Below are 21,987 nucleotides of genomic sequence, written 5' to 3' on the forward strand. Positions count from 1 at the left end.
GGTCAGTAGGTTTAATTAGATTGGTATTTTTTCAAGCATCAGAGTCCACATTATAAGCTGAGAGACTGAATATACAAATAGACACTGGCCAGATCATATATAATGATAGAATTCTTATGTAAAACCTCTGCGGAAGCTAGCCTAGGCAACCAAAACAGTCTCTGCAGCAATTGACTCAGAACGGTCAGGACTTGGTCAGGGACTGTCAGCATTCCTACTTTTTGCCCCTGCTTCCAACTTGGGACCAACCAGGGAAAGCCACATGTATTCCCTAAGACAATCACTTAAGGTGCCCCACTTCTAGTTGGCCACGTCCAGCTTCTCTATGCCAACAACCTCCAATCAGAGGATGCTTGAAGTATTCCCTTTTTTTAACCTATACAGGGGGGTTTCCCATCCCCTGCCCGCCTTTGAGTCTGCCAAACACAAGTGATAATGGCCACCTTTGTTATAGTTACCTTTGAATAAGTAACCACTGTTTGTTCTCATTTGGGCAGTTTTCATGTATTTGCACAAAACCAACAGCCTATATCTGCTTTTTCACAAACATGAAATTAGTGTAAAGTTGTGGCAGATGCTGATTTTCACACTTCGAAGAGGCTTGAGAGAATGATGTTATACAGCATCCACCGAACTCTCTCCCAATAAGGAAGGTTTTAAAAGCAGGTCTCCTTGTTCTCACCTGCAAACTGCCCTGAGTTTCTAATGATGTGTGAACTCATTTTAAACCCCATAAATAAACTGGCCAGATGCAGCAACCCTATGTAAGTATAAGCATTCATCCACCGTCCATCCTGCTCTGCAAAGTTATTGTAAGTTTACCCTTCTCGGTGTGGGAGCGTGCAGGATAAAATACAGTGTTTCTTCTTCCAACCAAGGGATACTAGTTCTAAAACCTACTAATAAATGGGACTATAAAAAGCATCCCATCATCAAATAAGTTTGGGAAAAGCAACTATAAATCATGTTAAACAAGTCTCTTTACCTCTGAGATTTCTGAGAGCCTGCAATCCCCTACTGTGTATGGCGAATCTCCAAGCGAGGACTAAAACTTAGTATTTCACATTTACTTCTCTTTTATTCATGGGCCTGATATTCCTCAAAACATGATTTGTAAAGAACTAGCTAAGAACCACGCCTATAGCATCACAACCAAGCTGAAGCAGGTTTAGTTCAACTGCTCATAACTAACATGCAGTGGCTCTTAATGGACGCGTCTGGGGCTTAGAAACGTTGTTCTCATGGGCAATGCATGCCCATGAGTAAAAGGTCAATTTGGGCTATATAAGCCAACGGGCTTATAATTAAGGGAGGCAATTCGGTGATGATAAGCCGGTGGGAGCAGGGAATACCTGGTATAGGAAATTCTATTTAAGACTACAAATAACATCCACCATTGGCTAAATGTTTTCCAAGGTCATTATCAACTCAAAGTAATTTGTTTTTTTCCTTTGGCTAAAATAACCCAAATGGCAAGATACTTAAATGACTGATCACCTAACCAATTCTGGTTCTCCTAAACTCTATGGGCCAGTGGAATCAAATACATATTACATCAGACCGGCTCAAATAGTTGTTTCTCTAGTGTAAGTAGTGGTATTTCAAAGGGCCCTTAGCATCATTGTGCAGGGGAAAAGGGATATTAATATTCCTGAGGCTCAGACTCTTTAGATGCCTACAAAATTAGATGTACGTTTTTAAAGGTTTTTTGAAAATTTATTTTTAAGGTGCTTTTAAAGACTCACTATGTTTTTAACCAAGGCATCGGATGTGATAGAGTGGAGTGAAGTGATGAAGGTACAGGAACAATCTTAGCCCACACCCAAGGTAAGGCTCTCCCTAATGCTGAGTGGAGCAGGGTAACAGGAGGCTAAGTACCTTTTGCAGAAGTCAGTAATGCTTCCATAAAGTTCACTAGGTAGACTTCAGTTCACTTTAGTCTTGAAAGTATCTATTGAGTCCTCAGTATTATAAGATATGATTAAACCAAGACATACGCTGTTTTAAAACAGCAACAGGTTTTTGTTTTTGTTTTTTTATAAGAGGCTACCATTTTTATTGGTTTGTAATACAAAATGGTTTTTGAAATTTACCCTGTTCTAACCAAATATGTTGCTTTATAGAACAGATAAGCTCCCTTATTCCTAGATTACACATAGAAAATATGCCAGATTTGTAGTTTGCATGGGCTCCAATAGCTCAGAACCTTACCATCAGGACCTGGAGTATTTTCTAGGTCATGGGAGCCTTCACTTTTCCCAGGCACTCTAGGTGTGTCCTCGCCTGGAGCTGAAAGAGAAAAAGACCACAGTCCCTGATTAATAGAGAATTATAACAGCCTGAGGGCCAATCATTTCTGTCACCCTCCATCGCCCTTTGAAATTCAAAAATACTCCTGGGATTCAACTTCTTCTGCAGAAATGTTAAAAGAGGAAACAGAGGCTTGAATTGCTTGAATACTTTAGTGCGGCCTTGTAAGTTCTCTTCAATTTGTGAGATGATCACATATATACATATATAGTTTCTCAAATTAGAAATCTTGTAGCATGACAGCAGGAAAAGTTGATTTCCTCAGAACAACCTACAGTTTAAATTTAGGGAAGTGTGTCTTATGCATGGGTGGGTGTGACAGAGTTTAAGTCATTTAACCTTAGAAGAGGAAAAGGAGAAAATGAATTTTGCCTTAGGAATGCCTGAAAGCTGAAAGATTCATTTGCCTGGTAGTGAGAGTTTTTGTTGCTGTTGTTGTTTGTATTTTAAACAGAAATGAATGGTTTAGTTGTTTCCTTAGGAGACCTCTGATGCTCCCATTTTGGATTGCTGAGAATTTAGTCATCAGTAGATTTCCTTTGTGACTGGCCTCTATTTGCACAGCTTCACAAGGTGCTTCAATGAGACGCTTCAGTGTAGTAAAGGAAATGTGTTTCATATTGCAAAAACATTTCCAGGTATTCAAAAGGACAATCATTTCTTGCTTCTTAGTTAAATCTCTCTTAAGTTTTTATAACTTGAAGAGCAAGGACATTTGTAAATACAAATACATATATAAAGTGCTAGAAAACCCATAATTTTAAAGGTTTTATGATTTCTGTACATTTTTAAAGAGAGGATTACATTTATTTTCATTACCTGATTACTTACTGTGCCCAGAGTATGTTAAACTTCATGTGCCTACTGATGAGAAAAAAGCAAGGACAGGAAAGATCCAGTTTACAATGTCTACAAAGGAAGAGATCTTCAGAGGCAGAATTTGTACTCTTGGTAATGATGTATTGAGGTTGACAATTAAGAAACATGATTCAAAGGTGACTGGGCTCTGAGCTTAGGTAGACGAATGGCAGAGAGGTCATTAATTGATGACATATAAAACAAGCAGAGTGGTAAAAGAAGAAGAAAGTCTTTTAGATTTAAAGCCTGAAGTGCAGGGGCATTGATGTGAGATATCAAACAAGTTTTGCATCTAGCATTGAGGAAAGAATTATGAGGAAAGAATTATGAATGGAACATGTGGGTATTTGGGGGACACAAAAATAGGGTAACATTCGTAGTATGGGAGTAGATGAAAGAACTCGGGAAAAGGATAACACAAGGGAAAAAAAGGACTCATGGTCTCCTCAACTCTTCAAGGACAAGATGAAAGTCATTGTGTCCACAGTGCTTTTCACGCTGAGAATGAGGTGGAAAAGGAAAAACAAAACTTGGAGCTTCCAGCTGGACTTGTTAACACTATATAATACCTTTCTCACACTGCCTATTCTAGAAATGTACCCTTTTTCAATTGTTCATCAACATACTCCTTGAACACACAATTAGAGAAGAAACCATTGGTGAACTCCCCTAAGCCTGGGAGCAGGAAAACTTTGCTAATTATGCCTTAGAACACAGAAGTCATAGAGAGCAAGAACAAAATAATTGACTTTATAAACATAATAAACTTTTTAATGGAAAAAATAGCAAAAGAAATGTTTAAAAAGCTACAAATTGAGGGAAAATATTTGCAACTTTTATCATAGACAAAGTGTTACTAAAATCTTTAATATATAAGGCCTTCTAAAAACGGAGATGAAGAAGACCACCAACTTAATAGGAAAATGGGCAAGAGATTTAACAGTTAATAAAGAAGATATAAAAATGGCCTGCAAAACACATGAAAAGGTAATTTACTTTGCTAACAACAAGAGGAATGCAAATTAAAATTATAATGAGAAAGGGATTCTGCCTAAGGTGGACTGTCATGATGCAGACTAACCCTCTACCAAGAACAGCTAGAAACACCAAATAAATTATTTAAAAATAGCATTGTAAGGCCCCAGAGTGCCATGAATGCAGGACAAACCCGAGGAAATGCAAAATGATAAAGGTGACATTGCACATGTGTCAAGAAGTTGAAGAGAGCCTGAAGGTGTTTTGTGAGGCTGGGGCAGGGAGCAAAACTTGAAGGTTGGGTTCTACCAAGGAGAGGTACCCTGCTAACCACCTCAGGTTTTCGGTGGGGTCCCCTGAAGGGTTACATCCTGGGGGCAAGGATGAACTTGAAATAGACCAGCTCTTTAAAAAAGCCTGAAGTCTAACTTTTAATTAATAAAATTCCTGATTGAATTATAGCGCTCTGCTGACCGTCAGACGCAAAAGCGAATCTTCTCTGGAGGAAGATTAAAAGCCTCAAGTTATCTCTACAGTTTTTCAAACACAGTGTCCAGAATTCAATACGAAAATTACCTGGCATTTCAGAGGAACAAGAACAAGTCACTGAAAACCAAGAGAATAAAAGAGATGACATATGGGTATACATCAGAGATCCAGGTATTGCAGATGCAGCTTAAATAACGATTAATGTATTTTGGAAATTGGATGCCAAGTTGAATAATTTTTATGGTATAGTAGTTTATCAGAGAGTTGGATACTTTTTCAAAAGTCAGATGAAAACTCTAGAACTGAAAAAAAAAAAAAAAAAAAACCCACACAAACAAGTTAAGAATTCAGTAGGCGATTTTGACAGCAGGTAGACATGGTCAAAGAGGAGGTTAGTAAGCCAAAAGCTAGGTTGGAAAAAGACATAAAGCCTAAACTGCAGATGAAAACTGCAGATAAGAGTGAAGAAACCATATGAGATAGGATTTATCTTATGTAAAATGGAGCAAAAGGAATATTTTAAGAGATAATGTCTGAAAATTTGCCAAAATTAATGAAAGATATAATCTCAAACCACTGTTTCAAGACCGTTACGATTCCCAAGCAAAATTAATGAAAAAAAAAAACTGTCACTCAGTCTAATCATTGTGAAACTGCTGAAAACAAACATTAAAGAAAAAAATAAAGTTATCTAGTGAATAAAGATCCATTAACTTCAAAATAACAACAATAAGGCTTATACATAAATTCATAACGAAAATAATGGAAACCAGAGATAATGCAATGACATCTTTGAAGTGTTAAAAAAAAATTCCAAATTTGAATTTGAAATAAAATATTTTTTGGAGACTACGACTGAGAGAATTTGATGTCCACAGACCTATACTGAAGAAATAGTTTCCACTACCCTTAAAAAGAAATAAATGTGAAAGGTAATGTGGACAAAGACCTTCACATCATTATGCAAAACTTTCTTACACAGGACAAAGCACCAACCATTAAAATAAGTTTATCAAAACATGCTAAGGGAGAGGAAAATAAGCCAAAGGACTCCTATACAGAATATCTAAGAAATAAACATACAAAATGACCTTGAAAAGACAGGGAACCCAACAGAAAGTGGGCAAGACACAAACAGACATGTCACAAAAGAGTATATTGTGGCTGGTCACTTAATTTTTTCAATAACTTTGACCAAATCTCATGGCATTTAAAACCCTTGGCTTTTTCACTAGTAAAATGATCATAAAATATTCTGACTCATCTTAACTCTCTGGGACATCATCAGAGCTATTTAAAATATAATATTATTATTGTTATTTATAAGAAAGGATTACTGTGGAAACAATTAATTGATAAGCTCTATCTAAGCATTGCTTTCTTGACTATTTTCGTAGGGTCCTTGTTTGTGATGGGATCTAGAGGTACCTGTAGCTGATTCTTTCAGGAAGTATCTTTCTAAGTTGTTACTCTCAGTGGTAATAACCCTGCTTACATTACTATGGAGAAACCCCTCTGGTATCACAGAGAACCTTCTATCTAATAGGCATAATTCTAGTCTATTAAACAATGCTTAGTGAAATAAGGGAGGGTACAAAACACTTTCAAAAGTTAGATAAGAGAGAGGAAAAAGTTGAAGAAAGCAAAATGCAAATAGTAAATCAGAAAACAGTAAACATTGAAATTTCTTGCCCTATGCTTGTCCTTCTAACCTCATTTCACAATGGAATGTGTGAGAAATCTCAGGCTGTGCCACTGTATTGGCATAGATTAGTATGAGATTCAATGGCAGGTTTGAAATCCATGAAACAGAAATCAAAGTTGTAGCTCTGTATACCGCTATATTCCTGGAGCACAGGGAAGTATAGTCTGTTAGATTGGCATAGACTCCAATACTATGTTTGGTAGAGATTGTTCATTAATTTAATATCATGAGTGCACATGAGGTTTTTGTGTATGTATGTGCATGTACTGTGAATATGATGCATATGTGTGCAATGGTATGTTCATGTGAATTTGCATGTGCATGCTGCGTGTGTGTGTTGTTTGGAAAGTGGGAGAGGAATGACAGATATTTCTTACTCTGTCACGCATGTGGAACTGGTACTATCCTAATAGCTTCTACCCTGCTGGGAAGTGCAACTGAATGCCCTACAGAAATGAATCTATTTCACATAGACAACATAATCTGATAAAAGCAAAAATGGCCTCTGTGGCCTATTTATTCCAGTTTGCCTGTCCCTCCCTCCATTTTGATTGCTGCTTGTTGAAACACAAACAAGAGGTACATTCCAGAGCTCCTAGCAGGGGATAAAAGATGCAGAAATAGAAAGAGTCTGGGACATTCAGTACTATTTTCATTTTCTATCAACAACTGCAACTGTACTCCTCAAACCCTTGATTATAGCAACTTTTTCTAGGTTAGTGGAGTTACATAAAAAGTAATAAATGAGGCAGATGTCATCATAGAAGAAAAGATACTGAGATGCACACAGAATGTAGTTAATTAGACTTTTAAATATATAAATTTGAGATATGTTGGGGGGGTTCTCCAAGCTTTTCTTTTGAGATGTGTATTGACAGTAAACTTCACACAACAAATAGAATTACAAGTAATTATTTGGCAGAATCTGTAGTCGCATAGGTGACATAATAGGTACAGAGAGCAGGGCCTGTCTGGACTCACTTGTACTGAATTAAAGTGGTATCAACCCAAAGCAAACCTTCTTGAACCACCTTGACAACTTTTTCCATACCTATGTTCCAACTTCACTATTAATGTAATTGGATTAGATAATTCGTTCAGAAATGTTTCCTTCCTACCTGCCACCTTCATGGGAATCTACTTCCCTCTCTCGACGCTGGGCTTAATTATGAAATTTCCTTTGGCCAATGGGATGTTAGCAGAAGTGTGTCAAGGAGAGACTTGAAATGCATTTGACAGTTGGGGCTTTCCTTCTCCTACATTTTACCCCAAGAACAACATGCTTTAGGGGAAGCTCATCCGAGGAGGATGGGACTAGGACTCAGCTCATAGTTGGACATACTTTCTGGCCCAGACTAGTTGCAGTTGATCCTAATATCCATGAGCAAAAGAACAGACAACTGTTCCAAATCCCCTGAGGCTGAAGATGGTGTGATGTGAAGCATTGTTGTAGTGATAACTAACTAACACACCTAATAATATACTTCTAATAGATTCAGTCCTAAATTTATCTTAATTTTGTCCCATAGAAATTATAGCTATGAAATCATGAGCTTCATTTGTGGCTAATTTTTTAACATCTTATAATGTGTTCATCTCTACATAACCTAAAATCATCTACGAAACTACAAATGGTGCATGTACAAAACTTTGAGAAACACTGAATTAATGTATACAAAGGAGAAGTCCCTTAACAGGCTAAACTCTGCTCACTTCTTTTCCTCTGAGTAGATACCCAGTAGTGGGGTTGCTGGATCAACTGGGAATTCTACATTTGAAAAAGATACTTGCACATGCATATTTATAGCAGCACAATTCACAACTGTAAAATTGTGGAACCAACCCAAAGGCTCATCGGTATATGAAACTCTGGTATATAATGGAATACTATTCAGCCATTAAAAGGAATAAATTAACAGCATTTACAATGACCTGGATGACACTGGAGACTATGATTGTAAGTGAAGTAACTCAGGAATGGAAAACCAAACATTGTATGTTCTCACTGATATGTGGGAGCTAAGCTATGAGGACACAAAGGCATAAGAATGATACAATGAACTTTGCGGACTTAGGGGGAAGAGTGGGAGGGGGCGAGGGAAAAAAGACAACATATATGGTGCAGTATATACTGCTCAGGTGATGGGTGCACCAGAATCTCACAAATCACCACTAAAGAACTTACTCATGTAACTAAATATCACCTGTACCCAAATAACTTATGGAAAAATAAAATAATAATAATAGTAAAGTGTTAAAACTGAATATAATTCCAAAAACAAACAAACAAACAAAAAATAAAACAAACTCTGCTTACTGCGGTATGGTTCTGAAATGGGAGAAAACTCATCTTAGAGTTTGGGGCATCTGCACATATATTTAACTCCCAAGCTCAAATGGAAGAAGGCTATTATTCCACATGTATAGACACGAATTTATGTTCTTTTTAAGCTAATGATCGTTGGAAAAGATGAGCTCAATTAGATTTCATTTTCCCCCAGACTTCCAAGTTCACTATCTAGGTCTAGAATGCATGTGCAACTAAGTGAAAGGAGATCAAAGACCAACGTAAATAGGAATAACACAGTGTCAATATCAATACCCGCTTGAAGAGAAGCTGAGTCCATGGTACACTATGCCGTAATGATACTTTCCCACAAACTGCTCCTTATGATGAAGTCACTAGCACTGTCTAAAATAATCATCATGTGGTTCTAACAGCCATAAACTAAACAAATTTAACCTCTTAAAGAGCATTCCAGTCCTTGATAATGGCATGGGTTTATTCATTCACATAGCTGTAGTCATGTCCAGGTTTCATATCCAGATATTCTGTGAAAATCCATACAGGTGCAAGAGGTAAACACTTGCTCTTAAAATTCATCCAGTGTGAAAGGAGGCAAAATAAAACAGGTAGCAATTTACCCCACTTTCCCTACAACAAATGCCATTCGACAACCCACAACTCCAGCCTCTATAAATCCCTTCTCTCATGAGTATGCTTTTTTTTTTCTCTCTATCTCTCTTTCTCTTTTTCCCTCCCCACCCCCTACTGTGATAGGTTCTGAACCTCGAGTCTGCTTATTTCTGGCTATCTTTCTCAGAAGTGTCACTATTAGTGAAAGGGGATGGAGTTTAACTCACTAGACTTAGGCAGAGCTGATTTCAAATCCAAGTCCTGGCATTTCTATTTATGTGATTTGGGGGCAAGTTCTGTTCACTTCCAGAGTCTCGGTTTTGTCACTTATAGAGGGAGTTGATGATATCTCTCTCACACAACTGGAGGATCGAAAGACATAATGACTGACTACCATAAATGCCTGATTAATATTTATTGGCTACTTCTGGATATCTCTTCATCACTGATCCTTAAGAACACAAACTTAGCTGAATCACCTCTTCGTATCATTCAATGATTTACCACATATCCCTCCTCTGGGATATCATTCATTCATTATTCTCTTGTACAGCCAGCATGTTATGCTGCATACCTACTATATATGAAGCTTAATTAAAAGAGTTAAATGGATTAGAGCTCTGATGTAGCTAGATTACATCTCAGAGGAGAAAGCACTGTTGCTTTTTGGCATTGCATTTTTTCTTCCATTCCTTCTCCTTGTCTATAATTAGCTTTCTTACATTCTACATCTACATGAAGAACAAATAAGTATCAAAAATAAAATGTCACACATTGTCTTTCTGACTTTGGAACAAGACGCGTTCTTTTCAATTTACTATAGGTAAATTGGTCCAATCTTTACTTAAAAATCAGATTCCATATAAAAACTTTATTAACATGTATCTATTTTACTCTCACTCTTTAAGTTTTTAGTTGGAAATGGGCTGTTTTAATTAATAAGTTCCAGGAATGATTTTTTTAGTCAAAAGTAATGTTTAAATTCTTCAGCCACAGTCACGCAAAGTAAGTCAAAGGCTTTTAGCCCATTGTGCTGCATTTCAGAGGCATTTTCAGTTTTTACCTTAGTACATAGGGTGCCCACAGTCTTCCCTCCTCTCCTTTCCTTCCTCTTACCTATTGTTCATTTTCCTTTTGTTTCTTCCTTCCTTCTCTCTTCTTTCCTCCCCTTCCCTCCCTCTCTCCCTTCCTGTCCTTCCTTCCTCCCTCTCTCCCTTCTTTCCTTCTTTCCTTCCTCCCTCCCTCCCTTCCCTCTTTCCATCCCTTTTTCTTTCCTTTCTTTCTTTCCTCTGTCCTTTTTTCCTCCACCTTTCTTCCTGCATCCTAATTTTTTCTCTCCTTCCCTCTTTTCATCCATACCTCTTTCCTTTTTTTTCTTCCCTCCCTCTTTTCTTCCTTCCTTTTGTCCCTCCTTCCTCTACCTTCCTTCCTGCATCCTCATTCTTTCCTTCCCTCTCTCCTTCCCTGCCTCCCTTCTTTCTCCTTCCCTCCCCTATTTCTTCCTTGAATTTAAGATTTATTTTTTATGGACACCTTCATGTTTTATGAAGATTTAATTAACCAAAACAAACTACAATTTAACGAGCTATTAATGTATAATTTTTTATTGCCAAGTTTCATTTTAGATACAGGGGTACATGTGCAGATTTGTTACTTGGGAATACTGCATGACGCTGAGGTTTGGAGTACAGATCCTGCCACCCTGGTGGTAAGCATAGCACCTGATTGGTAGTTTCTTCACCCACCCCACTCCCTCCACCCTCTAGAAGTCCACATTGTATATTGTTCCCATATTTATTCCATGTGTGCTCAATGCTTAGCTCCCACTTACATGTGAAAACATACTACATGCTAACTTTTTAAAATAGCATGTATTTATTTCTAAATAGAAATAAAGGTAAAGTTCAATAAACCTAACCCTTAAATAACTGTAGTGACATTAAAAAACAAGAACAGAAAGGGCACTGACACATAACTAACTGCTCAGAAAAATGCTAATGAAAAATGACCCTGAACAGCTCTTTCCATGTGAAAATGTTCCTATTATCTTCCCAGAAAAAAATAATGCACACAATTCCCATCTCTTTCATTCTCTCTTTGCTCTTCTCCCACTGTTGCCCTACTTCATACCCTCTCTCATCTCTGTTTTCATTTACATAAAATATAGATGATACTTTCTATTCTCTGCAGTCTGGCCTTTTTATGTTCTACATAAATATATGTATTTATAATATGTACATACTTTATTAATAAGTATTAGCATATGTGCATTGATTAGTATTGCATTTTAATATGTGCATTGATTTTAGTGCCTACTTAATATATACATTTACTATATATCAATGAGCATGCCATTGTAATCTGTGTGTTAATATCTCATTGCATAAATATGGATATATCTTAATTTCCTTATCCAGGCCCACATTGGTGGACTGATGATGTGTTTCTACACTGTTGCTTTTAGAAACAGCTTCACTTGGACTTATATTCTTGCACTTATATTTTGGAAAGATTTTGTAAATATTTCCCGAGGAAAAATTCCGAGTGAATTTCTAGATCCAGTGTATATGCACTGTTAATCTTCATAGATGTTACAAAATTTCCTTCCAAAAAGGTCAGATCGATCTGTGCTCCAATTAGGGCATGATAATGATAATGATTTCTCAGAAATCTCCCAGCTGTGAGTATCCTCAAACTTTTCAGGGGAGAAAATAGTATGTCCTCATTGTTCTGATTTACATTACGAGTGAGGTTACCCTTTCTTCCTCCCTTCTTTTCTTCCTCCTCCCTATGTTTTGTCATCTGTTTTTATATTTTTACCAATTTCCTATTTGGTTTTTTCCATGATTTTTATATATTCTAAACTGAGAAAATTAACCCTTTTCTGTCTAATATGTTGCGAACATTTTCTTCTGAATTGTCATCTTTTTATTTTCCTTAAGATACATTAAATAAATCTAACTATGCATTCTTCTAAAAGTTTTAGGTATTTTTAAGTGACATGTCATGTGCCGATACAACCATCAAATTCTTTATTAAAAATCATTAAACTTATCAAAGATGTGTTTCAGGACGAGATTTCTGTATTGATTTTTTGAAACATAGTTTGCCCATTAGATCATCAATTCAGCTTCCCTTTGTTTTAAGACATTTTCTGTTCTATACATTGACTTCTAAATTTCAGGGACACCAATCATTCTCACATAGAGCAATTTATTTCTCTTCCATATGTATTATTTTTTCTAATTGTTTTAGAGTCGTTGTGCTCTTTTTCACTGTGAAAATCTCAACCTTTTTGCTTTGTCAGTAATTTGGTCTTTGCTGTTCTTAACTGATTTATTTCTCTAAGAGTGGAAAATTTATCTCCTTAGTTCTTACATTTCAGATCAGTTATGTTCTTTTTATCACTGCATCTTCAAGTTCGTTAACATTTTTTCAAAGTTCATCTGTGGTCATTGCAGGGAATTTGGATCTTTCTCTTGGGTTATGTTTTCTTCCATAGTAGATTCTTCATCTGCCCTTTAATGGGTTGCATGCTCACTTGCTGTCTTCCTTCCTTCCCTCTATTTCTCAGTCAAGGTTTCAGTGTGTTTGCAGGGTGATGTGTATGGCACATGCATGTTAGCAAGCTGCTTCTTTCTAACTTGCTCTGGGGCTTCTTGGTCCTCCAGCAGCTGCCTAGAAGCCTTTCATTTGGAGGTTTTCCTTGGGAGGGGTAGAGCAGCCACATTCGTTGTGTTGGATTTCTCAGCAAGCGTATAGCATATCCCATGCGCAGCTCAGGTTCCCTCCAAAATTGTCTGAACAGTTGCCATCTTGGACTTCCATAGTGGGGGCTATCTTTGGGGCTTGGACTTCCCATAGTGGGAACTATCTTTAGGTCTTGGATAATTCCTTCAATTCAACATGAGACTCAGAACTTTCTAGGAGAAAGAGTCAGTCTGGAAGTTCCTCTATTCTCTTTTGCTGTTTTCTTTCTTAGCCTTCCACACTAGCAGGTGATAAACCGTCTGCAGCCTTGTCAGGGAGCAACAGTGGCTCCTTCTTCAAGGAAGCATCACCTGGGGCCTGCTAGCACCTCCTTCCCTGCTTCTTGCTCACCCCAGAGACCTTGCCTTATGTATGTCCTCTTAAATTTTCTATTTTGTGAAATTCCTGTGATTTTGCTAGAGATAATTAGTTCTAGTCATTTGCTATTGGTCTGCCTTTTCTTTCCCATTTTCCTTGGAGGTATTGACACGGAGGATTACAGTGGGTTATTCTTGTTTCTCTGGGGAAAGACTGAGTAAAAGGTGTTCATGGCTGACTTCATGCTCTTGTGGAAATTTCCTTGGCCTTTTCTTTGCTAGTTATGGAGGTAAATGGTAGTTGGTGTGATCTTATTCAGGATGATTTCTGAGCCTATATAGTTAGGGATGGGGTAGGGCAACACCAGGCTCATTCCTTCTGCACATTTCTGGAAAGGTGCCTTCCTTTTGCTGGCTACCCACCCTTTCTTTTGTTTAATTACTGTTTTTGTTGATGATACTTGCTTGCTTGTTTTACTTCTCTTCCTTCATATTGTTATATTTCGCGGAGAGTGAGGTTTTAAAATGTGACTTCACACCACCTTCTTTCACCCAAGATCAGGTCTTCAGAGTCTCTTGATACTTCTGGGTATTCGTTGTGGGAGTCACATGCACCTGGCCTTTGCCAGCAGCTGGTTTCAAGAATATTTTTCAAATGATAGTTCTGATCAGACTTGAAATGATGGATTAATATTTTGTGTCCTCCCAGAATTCAAAGGTTGAACCTCCAACCCACAGTTACTATATTTATAAACAGGTTGTTAAGGTTAAATGAGGTCATGAGGGTGGGACCTTAATCTGATAGGCCTGTGGCCTTATATGAAGAAGAAGAGAGAAATCTTTCTCTGCTCTGCCATGCGAGGACACAGTGAGAAGACGGCTCTCTGTGAAACAGGAAGCACATTTTCACCAGAAACCAAATTAGCAGCACCTTGATCTTGGACTTCCAGCCTCCAGAACTGTGAGAAATACATTTCTGTTGTTTAAGCCCCCCAGCCTATGGTATTTTGTTATGGCAGCTGAGCAGATGGATACGCTTGATTTACACTTAGCCCGTGCTTCTTTAGGACAAAGATACAATTGATTGTATGCCATCTGTTACTCACCTAGTCTATTTTCTCCAAATAGCCTCCATCCTAAAGCTGCTACTGGACCCACCGAACCTCTTTCATCACTTAGACAAACATTGTAGACACACACATGTGGCCCCCTCTCCAAAGTCAAACAGTGAATGATAACCCTGACAGGAACATACTTGTGGAAAATGTGCCTGTTTTTACAAAAATCCCTTTCCATGGCATCAGAAATTTTCATATATTAATTGGGAATACTCTACCCTAATCAAAATCAGAACCTGTCTTTACTAAGTGATGAAAGGCAGTGATGATAGCTGAGGGTGAGCACAAGATCCTGATATATGTTTTATGTTTGGCCAGATAATATGCCTCCATATGCCACTTTGAGAATGGTTTGGAAATGTATCATCAGTCATTGTCAGAATACCTGCTCTACAGAGAACTCAGTATTTAGGAAGAAGAGCAAAAAAAAGAATGTCCACCAGATACTTCAGTGCCTATTATGTGCTGGATACAAAATGAATGAGGCACACCTCTGCCCTCATGGAGTTCACAAGCCAGTCAACGCAGAAAGTCATCCCCTACCCACGAGGCCAAATAGCAAGCATTGTCATATGAACCAAGCATGGTGGATGCACAAAAGACAGAGTGAGTCACCTTTTGTGAGGATGAAGAAAAATCTCTGAGGACAAGAAAATAACATTTGAGTTGGAACTAGATGGATGAGTCAGTTTCAAAGGAGTTGCAGCTTCTCTGTAAGTGGCCCTAACCACTGAAGCCTTCCCAGGTGTCATCACGTTTGGCTGAACTGAGCTGCATTCTGATCACATTCCACGTGTCTGGCTTTTTCTCTCCCTTTTCCAGGCCTCAATTAAGGATCTAATTCTCATTCAGCCTCATTATGCATTCTCCACCCCTCCAGGGCTTGGCTGGAATGAAATGAAGACTATAAGGAGGCCCTTCTCAGTTGGGGGCTGCCAGAGCTGATCTCAGATGGGGGTCTTTCCAGCAGGAACAATGCAAATTGGGTGTCACTAACACTCCCCTCCACCCCATCACGCACCCTTTGGGGCTTTTGTTTCTCTGCAGAAACCAGCTAAATCTGTACACAGCAGGGTCCTAGTGAACACAGAGATATGTACTTTTTCCAGAGGAGTTTCTTGATTCTTTAACTCTAATACGGTTTTAACTATGTAAGGAGCCACAGTAGGGGCAACTTCTGTCTTTTCAATGGTTCTTTATGTGAAATCTCACAAGGAAGGAACTTAGTGCTGAAAATAACCAGGGCTGAATTCTTGGAAACCGTCGTACACTTAAGGCCCTCAAAAGAAAGCATCTCTGACTGCGAGGGTTGAAATCCTGCATGATTACACATCTAGCTCTTCAGTCAAAAAATAACTTAATCGTATACATTCTTAATTATAGATGTCTTTAATTATTTGCACTAGATCTTGTCCTGTTTGTAGGTCACATTTTCCTAAATAGCATAATTTGTTCTGAATATTTAATAAAATCTAGTGCATCACCTTTGTCCATGACCAAAGGACTAGAAATGTACACTGCATCCAAGAAATAACCGGCTGGCTTACAGAAGCATTAGAGGAAGGTTGTCTGAGAGCTCCGAACTGGAAGTAAACATATGTGGTTCTGCTAAGTTAATTCCATTTCCGGTCTCAGCCTCTCAACACCAATTCTTTCAGCTTCAGAGAAAAATGATAGAATTTTTTCCTACTAGAAGTTTCCAAACACATCTGCATTAAGTGAAAGCCCATTTTCTAGGCAGCTTATTTTCTCAAAGCAATATCACATATACCTGGGCCTTAATCTTTGAACTTTGTTGGATTTAACCTTTTTTATGCCTTCTGAGAGTTAATTACTCCCAGAGCAAACACATACACATACCTGAAAGAGTGTCTAGGTCACACTCACTTAATATGCAACCAAAAGTGCTACTAAACTCAGCCAGATGACTTTGGCTAAGGAGAAGTCAAAGCTACCTGTGAGATGTTGATGTTATATTTGCCAAAACCCTCCTCATAGGGGCTTTATTCTACCTTTCAGGCGTATCAACAAGTGTTGTCTTTTGTTGTCTGAAAAAGGCCACTTTCCTCAAAAAGTAAAAAAAAAATCCTTGACTGTCTCCCAGTCCAATTAAGCTCCTTAGAGATGTGAACAGAGGACCCCAGAGAAGCGGCATGACTGCTCCAGGCCACGCAGCAATGAAGTTGGGACCAGAAGTTCTCCTAACTCTACTTCTGGGATATTTCCACCCCATCACTAGTGACAGTGGTGAGAAAGCCTTGCAGAGGCAGGTGAAATGAGGCTGGAATTTGAAAGGTGGCCCTAAACCTTCTTTCATAGGCCTGCCTGGTCAACTGTAATCCACTTGAAAGCAATGGACTCAAACATCTTCCATATTCCTGAGATTCTTGGGGGAGGCACAGTCAAGTAAACTCATTCACGATGAAGACAGTAAGTTCCTGTCACATGCCAGGGACAGCCCTATGATCTGCGCCATCTGTGGCAGTGACTATAGTAAAATGGTGGTGTACCGAGGCTCTCCCCTCCTGCATAATTTGCAGAGCCCTGTAGCATGGACTTCATTCCCCTTCAGATGTTTCAGGATCAAAGCTTGGTGGTTTGATTCTCCTTTTTTTTAAATTTTTTTATTTTTGAGATAGAGTTTTGCTCTTGTCACCTAGGCTGGAGTGCAGCAGCGCAATCTCGACTCACTGCAGCCTTCACCTCCTGGGTTCAAGTGATTATCCTGCTTCAGCCTCCCAAGTAGCTGGGATTACAGGTGCCCACCACCATGCCCAGCTAATTTTTGCGTTTTTTTTTTAGTAGAGATGGGGTTTCACCATGTTGGCCAGGCTGGTCTCCAACTTCTGACCTCAGATGATCCACCTGTCTTGGCATCCCAAAGTGCTGGGATTACAGGTGTGAACCACCATGCCTGGTCAATTCTCCTTTCTAAGATGGGATCACTCTGTGGTCTTACTCTGGAAAACCAGATTAATGTTGCTTTGGAACTCTTATCCCTGTGGTTAGAAATGCATTATGGCATGGTTAGAATGCCAGGGGACAGATTCTAAAAATGAGGCAGCACAAGGCTTTATGGTTTTCATGATCACCAGAGGGCCTGGGGTCCCAGGAGTAATGGCAGAGGTCAATCCACAGCAGTTGGGTCTGTGATGATGTCACCCAACCCCCACTCCCCAGGCAGCTTCCTGAATTCATATCAAAGCACCAGCCCCGCTCAGGCCTGACATCTTTGGGTGGCTCAGCACTCTTCCAGAACCCCTGGGTGCTAAGCATCTTAACTGGCCTTTTCCTTTAAGCTTGATTGACTTCTGACTGCTGAAGATTGCTTTTGTCTTGACTGCTGATATCTCCAGGTACCCTGGTCTCTCCCATAGTCAAGAATCCTTTGCTTTTTTCAGAATGATGACAGCAAACAGATGTTCTTTGCCCTCTGTTTGGGCTTTGCTTCCTTGCCCCATCTCTCAGGCTGCCACAGCTGTTCCTGCAGTTGTCAAGCTGACTTCATTCTCTGTGTGAAAACAGCGCCTCCAATGACAGAATGGGCTCTGTGAGCACTAAATAATGGACCCACAGCTGCTTTAGCTCCTGACATTTAATCTCTTGTTCCAGGAGACAATTCGGGAAACTTTCCCTCTCATAGAAAAAAATAGCATCCAGAATTTTCCTTTTTAGGCAAGAAGTCTTAATCCTTTTCTTGTTCATGTATTTTTACCAAACTATAGATTCTGTCACACAACCTCTTCGGCCAGATAACAGTTCACCTTTGAGGAGAAGGTTATCCAATTTTGATTTATTGATCTCAGGGCACAATGTTTTTCTAAAAAAAAAAAAAAAAAGCCTGGACAAGTCCACAAATAAAAACCTGAAAACCAGGCTTTTTAAAGAGAAAAAAACCAAGAGTTAATTTCTTTCTCTTTATAGAATTACATAGACATTTTTGCTTGTAAAAAACATATTTGAAAGTTGAAAATAATGCATCAAGAAGCAGGAACACCCCCTCCCCCTTTGCCCTGTGGCTTCCTTTGAGCAAATAAAAGAGTTATACGAATAGCTACCCTCAATTTTCAGCTTCCTGGTTCTGTTGCATTTAATCTGGTTGCTATTTGGCTGACTTCAATAGAATATTGATCATTTGTGTGGTTGTAAACCTGAGAGAAAGAAAGAAGACAGGTTCTCCTTTACCAGTGTCCTCCATTATAAAGAGGCTACACGGTAGATGGGACGTGTGTGTATGTGTGTGTGTGTGTGAACATGGCTGCATGGGTTGGGGGAAAAAGGAGTGCTCTTTACATTTTTATTATGTAGAAAGGAAGTTGTAGTTATTTTATGGCTATTTGTTATTACTGTATTTCATGGTTTTGAAGACATTTTTTCTGCATCTTCACATTGAAGAAGTTGAAATGAATCGAATGATCAATAGCCTTACAATTGTTATTAACCGGGATTGAAGCCACATTCAGACAGAGAGGATTTGCACTTGCTTTTTAGTCACTAGACAGCATTATCAACCCGAAATCAATTAAAATCCCTAACTGAGGCTTCTATGAACCACACTTGTATGAATTCAGGACACAAACTTGCTTGATTAGCATTAGACTGTGATCCAAATTATTAAGGGGATATTTTTTAAACCTCCATTAATTAATGCTGAAATTAAGATACCTAAATCTCCCAGCTTTTGGAGCAGCTATTGTTGATGCCTGGGCCATCACCCCAGCCCACCTCTGAGCTCCACTGCAGCTGCAGGGGACAGTATCTCTGCACTCTGAGGGTATCCCTCCTCAAGTGCCTACATTTTTCTACTTCTCCACCAAAAGCACCAATGTAGCTTGTTCAGCCCTTGCAGAGGACAGCCCAGGGATCCTGAGTGCATAGGATTTGGGAATCATTTGCTTATTGGCTGCTCTTCACTAAAAGTGCTAGAGACCTACTTGCCCCACCCTCAGACAAGTTTCAACCAATGGTGAAAGGGAGTCACTGGGTAACAGCCCAGCTTCCCTACCCGTGACTGCAATTCTGAGGTGCGTTCTACGGAATTCTTTAAAGGGGCCTCAGTGGGATTGAGTCCCAATTGCTAACAATGACAGTCTTCTCATGATCATACTTCAATGGGTGCCTTCCCTTCTCGGTCTCATTTCCCCACCCCCTCACATGTGCTTCCTCGGATTGCCTCCCAGGTAACCCACCTGCCCTCAAGATCTGGCCTACAGATCTGCTTTTAGAGAGCCATAAACCAAGACACCATCTCTCTCTTTTTTTTTTTTTTTTTTTTTTTTTTTGAGACAGTGTCTCGCTCTGTCCCCCAGGCTGGAGTGTAGTCGGAGGATCTCAGCTCACTGCAAGCTCTGCCTCCCGAGTTCACACCATTCTCCTGCCTGCCTCAGCCTCCCGAATAGCTGGGACTACAGGTGCCCGCCACCACGCCCGGCTAATTTTTTGTACTTTTAGTAGAGACGGGGTTTCACCATGTTAGCTAGGATGGTCTCGATCTCCTGACCTTGTGATCCGCCCGCCTTGGCCTCCCAAAGTGCTGGGATTACAGGCATGAACCACCGTGCCCGACCAGCACCATCTCTTATATCTTCTTCAATCTCATCTGAGGATACTGCTCTTTGTTGTCTTATATTAAACTCTCCACTTTGAGCTTTTTATTTTCCTTCTCAGTGACATATACAGAAGAGTTGTTCTTACAATGGAAGGTACCTTAATTCCAGTAAGATATCATTAGTAGAAAAATAAAACTCTTCTGAGATGCCATAAACACACTGAATATACAAAATGAGTCATTAGCTCTTCTTCTAAAAATTAATACCAAGTTTTAAATAGTTACGAAGTGCTCTGTCCAGCATAATTCAGTTGAGCAAAGTTGGCACATATATGCATTCACGCACAATGTATGATCCAGTTGGCACATACATGCATTTGTGCTGCAGGTCTCAGGTCTTACAGTAGAGCTCTGAAATCATTGTAGGAAATAACGGACATCATACTGTTCTATCCTTTGGAAAAGCTGTGTGTGGTTCACGGTTTCTCATGTGTGACATGGAGGCTGCTCAGACAACTGCCAGCCCCACTGGTCCATCTGAATTTTTCAAGATGTGGTCCAGGAACCATCTGCATTGGATACACTCAGGATTATTATAAAATGCAGACTTCCAGACATCTTACCAGCTGTACGGAATAAGAACCTGTGATTGGCAGAGCCACGTGATCTGCAATTTAACAAGCTGCCCTAGTGATTCTTGTACATGTGAAAGCTTGAGAGTCATTGGCTTACTGATTGCTTTTCATCAAAACAACTACGTTAAGGTTCTTGGACCTCTTCTACTATGCATGTTTAACGTACTCACTACTAGAAATTTTATTAATTACATGAAAGCTATAGCTTAAATTAAAAAAGAAACTGAAACATTGGGAGCAGTATTTGCTTACTAAAATGACCTACTTTTTGCTAAGTGACCACAACACCCATAATTCTAGGCAGAATTTCTGAAAAAGTACTTTATTCATTCATTCATTCATTCATTTATTAATTCAGGAAACTCTTTTTCGATGGTTATGTTTTGTTGGATTGTGTAACTACAAAGATGAATAGAAATAACTCAAAAGAAATAACAGTATGCCTGTAATCCCAGCACTTTGGGAGGCCGAGGCGGGCGGATCACGAGGTCTGGAGATCGAGAGCATCCTGGCGAACACGGTGAAACCCCGTCTCTACTAAAAATACAAAAAAATTAGCCGGGCGAGGTGGCGGGCGCCTGTAGTCCCAGCTACTCGGGAGGCTGAGGCAGGAGAATGGCGTGAACCCGGGAGGCGACAGAGCTTGCAGTGAGCTGAGACCGCGCCACGGCACTCCAACCTGACAGACAGAGCGAGACTCCGTCTCAAAAAAAAGAGAAAGAAATAGCAGTATAAAAGACCTTAGAGTCAGAGTGGAGAACATAAATTTGAGATGTGAATTCTGATTCTCCGACTCATTGGCTGAGTGATTCTGGGCATGTTATTTAACCTCACTGTGATTCAGGTTCCTAATAAGTGAAAATCAGAAAACGCACGCCTACCTCATAGATAGGTAATGCATTTAATAAAGCACTTAGTGGAGTGTTAGGCCCATAATAACCAATTATGAGCAGCTATTATTTCAGTATGAATAAAATGCACTATCCATCTGGGCAGGGGAAGACACAGACAGTACAAGGCAGTGCATAGGCCACTGGTTTCTGGAGCTCGCTTTGACTGGTTTTGATCCTGGCTTTTCCATTTACTAGCTGTGCACCCTGGGCAGGGGATGCCACCTCTGTCTCTCCCTGCACAACTCTGCTGCTTCATTTCGACTTCCGCATGTCTTATTCCTCAATGAGCCCTGTGCTCTCCTAACTCCAACTAGGTGTCTACTTCTTGGAGGATCCAACACAAAAATCAGTTAGAGAGGGAGAGATGGCAATCACTGATGAAGCAAAATCTGGGAGAGAATGCGATCATGAGTCATGGAGAGTGTGGGTGAGGGGAAGACAGTGGTTGCTACTCAGGTTCTGAATACAGGTA

General features: G+C 39.5%; 1 protein-coding gene across 6 annotated transcripts in view; it reads right to left on the minus strand.

The window, feature by feature from the left end:
• Positions 1 to 21,987, minus strand: part of MACROD2 (mono-ADP ribosylhydrolase 2) — a 2,180,049-nt gene that overhangs the window by 9,603 nt on the left and 2,148,459 nt on the right. For all 6 annotated transcript variants that reach the window (XM_030915179.1, XM_030915177.1, XM_030915180.1 and 3 more), the window contains one exon: positions 2,212 to 2,289. In XM_030915179.1, the coding sequence (XP_030771039.1) occupies positions 2,212 to 2,289 (78 nt within the window). The remainder of the gene's footprint in view (positions 1 to 2,211; positions 2,290 to 21,987) is intronic.

The sequence above is a fragment of the Rhinopithecus roxellana genome, chromosome 13, assembly GCF_007565055.1.
Source record: "Rhinopithecus roxellana isolate Shanxi Qingling chromosome 13, ASM756505v1, whole genome shotgun sequence".
In the NCBI taxonomy this organism is placed as follows: Eukaryota; Metazoa; Chordata; class Mammalia; order Primates; family Cercopithecidae; genus Rhinopithecus; species Rhinopithecus roxellana.